Here is a 1,855-nt window from a genome sequence, read left to right as displayed (position 1 = left end):
TACGGGATAAAATTAATTCTTTGATCGAATAAATAATTGAATAATACTAAGTATTATTAAATAATTGGAAATTAATTATTTCGTTTAATGGAATACAATATATACCGTTTTGCGTTATGTTTTGTTTAATGATATATCATATATTTTGTTAAACGTTACGTTTTGTTTTGTGTTATTTATTTATTTATGTTTATCGTTTTTCGTTTTAATTACGTTTACAAATTTCAATCGTTTTTTATCAAATATAACGTTATTATAACGTTTGCAAGCCCTGTTTAAAACTCATATAAAAAATTTTTTTTTTTCTCAAAATAATGCCAGGAATATTTTTCAGCACTACATATAGAAAATATATCAACTGAACTGTATCTGTGATACACTATATGTATAATTATTAACTAATAATTTATGACCATTGACCATTAACAGTATTTAGGTAGGGTTTTCAATTCGTATACCTTGGTTCATAAATGATACCTAACTGATAAGTTATTCATAATCAATGTTTTCTGTGTTGTATCAATATATTATTTCTAATAAACGCGTTTAAAAGAAAAAAAATATTTTTCATAATTTCATTGAAATATTTTAAGTGAAGTATTTCAAATTTACAACCTTAATAATAATACTGCGACCAGAATCGGGGGACTTGTAATAAAAAAAAAAAATCGGTTATGAAAGATGAGTTAATAAAAGATTGAAGCAATGATTTTTTTACACGTATATACCAGATGTTGAGACCTATGTATATTAAATAATCGTTTTAATCAAAAATTCAAGTAATTTAATTTCCAGCAATTTATTTAAGGACGACAAGGATGACGGTAGAATACCGAAAATCGTAGGAATGGATAAAATCCACAAAGCGCTCAAGTTTTTAGAAGAAATTCTGAAAAAATCTATCTGGACAGCCGGAAATATAATGACTGTGGCCGATTTCGCTTTGGTCGCATCCATTTCGACCTTTGAGGTATTTCCTTAACGAATTTTTTTTTAACACATAATTGTTATAACTTGGGGCACACGTTAAACATGCTTTTTCGTACTTTTTTCAGGCTTTCGATGTTGACTTAGGGAAGTACGAAAACATTAAAAACTGGCTCTCATTGTGCAAGTCTGTAATGCCAAATTACGATTGGGCTAATCAAGAAGGAATTTATGCAGTCATGGCTATACGTTAGAATCTCTGGATAAGAAATTTGCAAATTCACCTCAAGAGCAGGGTCTATAATTATAATGCATTTCTTCTGACCAGATTTCGCGTGTCGTGTTTTTATTACACCTTTTTTTGTTTGTTTGCACTATTCAATGGTATAATATTAATTATTGCGTTTTACAAATTTTAAATTGTAAATATAATTTTGTTTATACGAAGTTACTATTGACATACATTTTCTGGTAGGTGGTGCGTATAGATGATAACCTAACATATAATTTATATAAAAATAATGCTGAAAACGTGCGGAAGTAAAACTAATAAAAATATGATGTGAATGATATCAAATAATATTTAGAAATAATTATTTTTAAATTATATATCTAACTGTAAGCACAGTGCCAGTAACCAGTGTTTTTAACCACAACTTTTTTAATTACTAAAATATAATTAATGACATTAATATTTAATAACTCCACTTAAAAGGTACCATATATCAACTGATTTAACTTATCGTAATATTATAAAGCTAGTCACCAGAACTATGATAAAGAAACGTATTTACTTATGTTCTATTATTAGACTGGGGAAACTTTATTCTGCAGAAAATTGATACTGTGGAAAACACAGCCTTAAAGATACTACGCAACTACGGTGTTTTCGTTTTAGAAGGTGGGGGGAGGCTCCTATCCTTTCCAT

At 28.0% G+C, this 1,855-nt stretch overlaps 1 protein-coding gene across 5 annotated transcripts in view; it reads left to right on the top strand.

The window, feature by feature from the left end:
- LOC100168923 overlaps nt 1-1,371 on the top strand; it is a 14,985-nt gene extending 13,614 nt beyond the window's left edge. For all 5 annotated transcript variants that reach the window (XM_016806801.2, XM_008187740.3, XM_029489172.1 and 2 more), the window contains 2 exons: nt 809-970; nt 1,056-1,371. In XM_016806801.2, coding sequence (XP_016662290.1) covers nt 809-970; nt 1,056-1,181 — 288 coding nt within the window. In that variant the 3' untranslated portion in view covers nt 1,182-1,371. The remainder of the gene's footprint in view (nt 1-808; nt 971-1,055) is intronic.
- Nucleotides 1,372-1,855: the final 484 nt, after the last annotated feature.

This window comes from Acyrthosiphon pisum, chromosome A2 (assembly GCF_005508785.2).
Source record: "Acyrthosiphon pisum isolate AL4f chromosome A2, pea_aphid_22Mar2018_4r6ur, whole genome shotgun sequence".
Taxonomy (NCBI): Eukaryota; Metazoa; Arthropoda; class Insecta; order Hemiptera; family Aphididae; genus Acyrthosiphon; species Acyrthosiphon pisum.
This window is presented reverse-complemented; position numbering and strand designations above follow the sequence as displayed.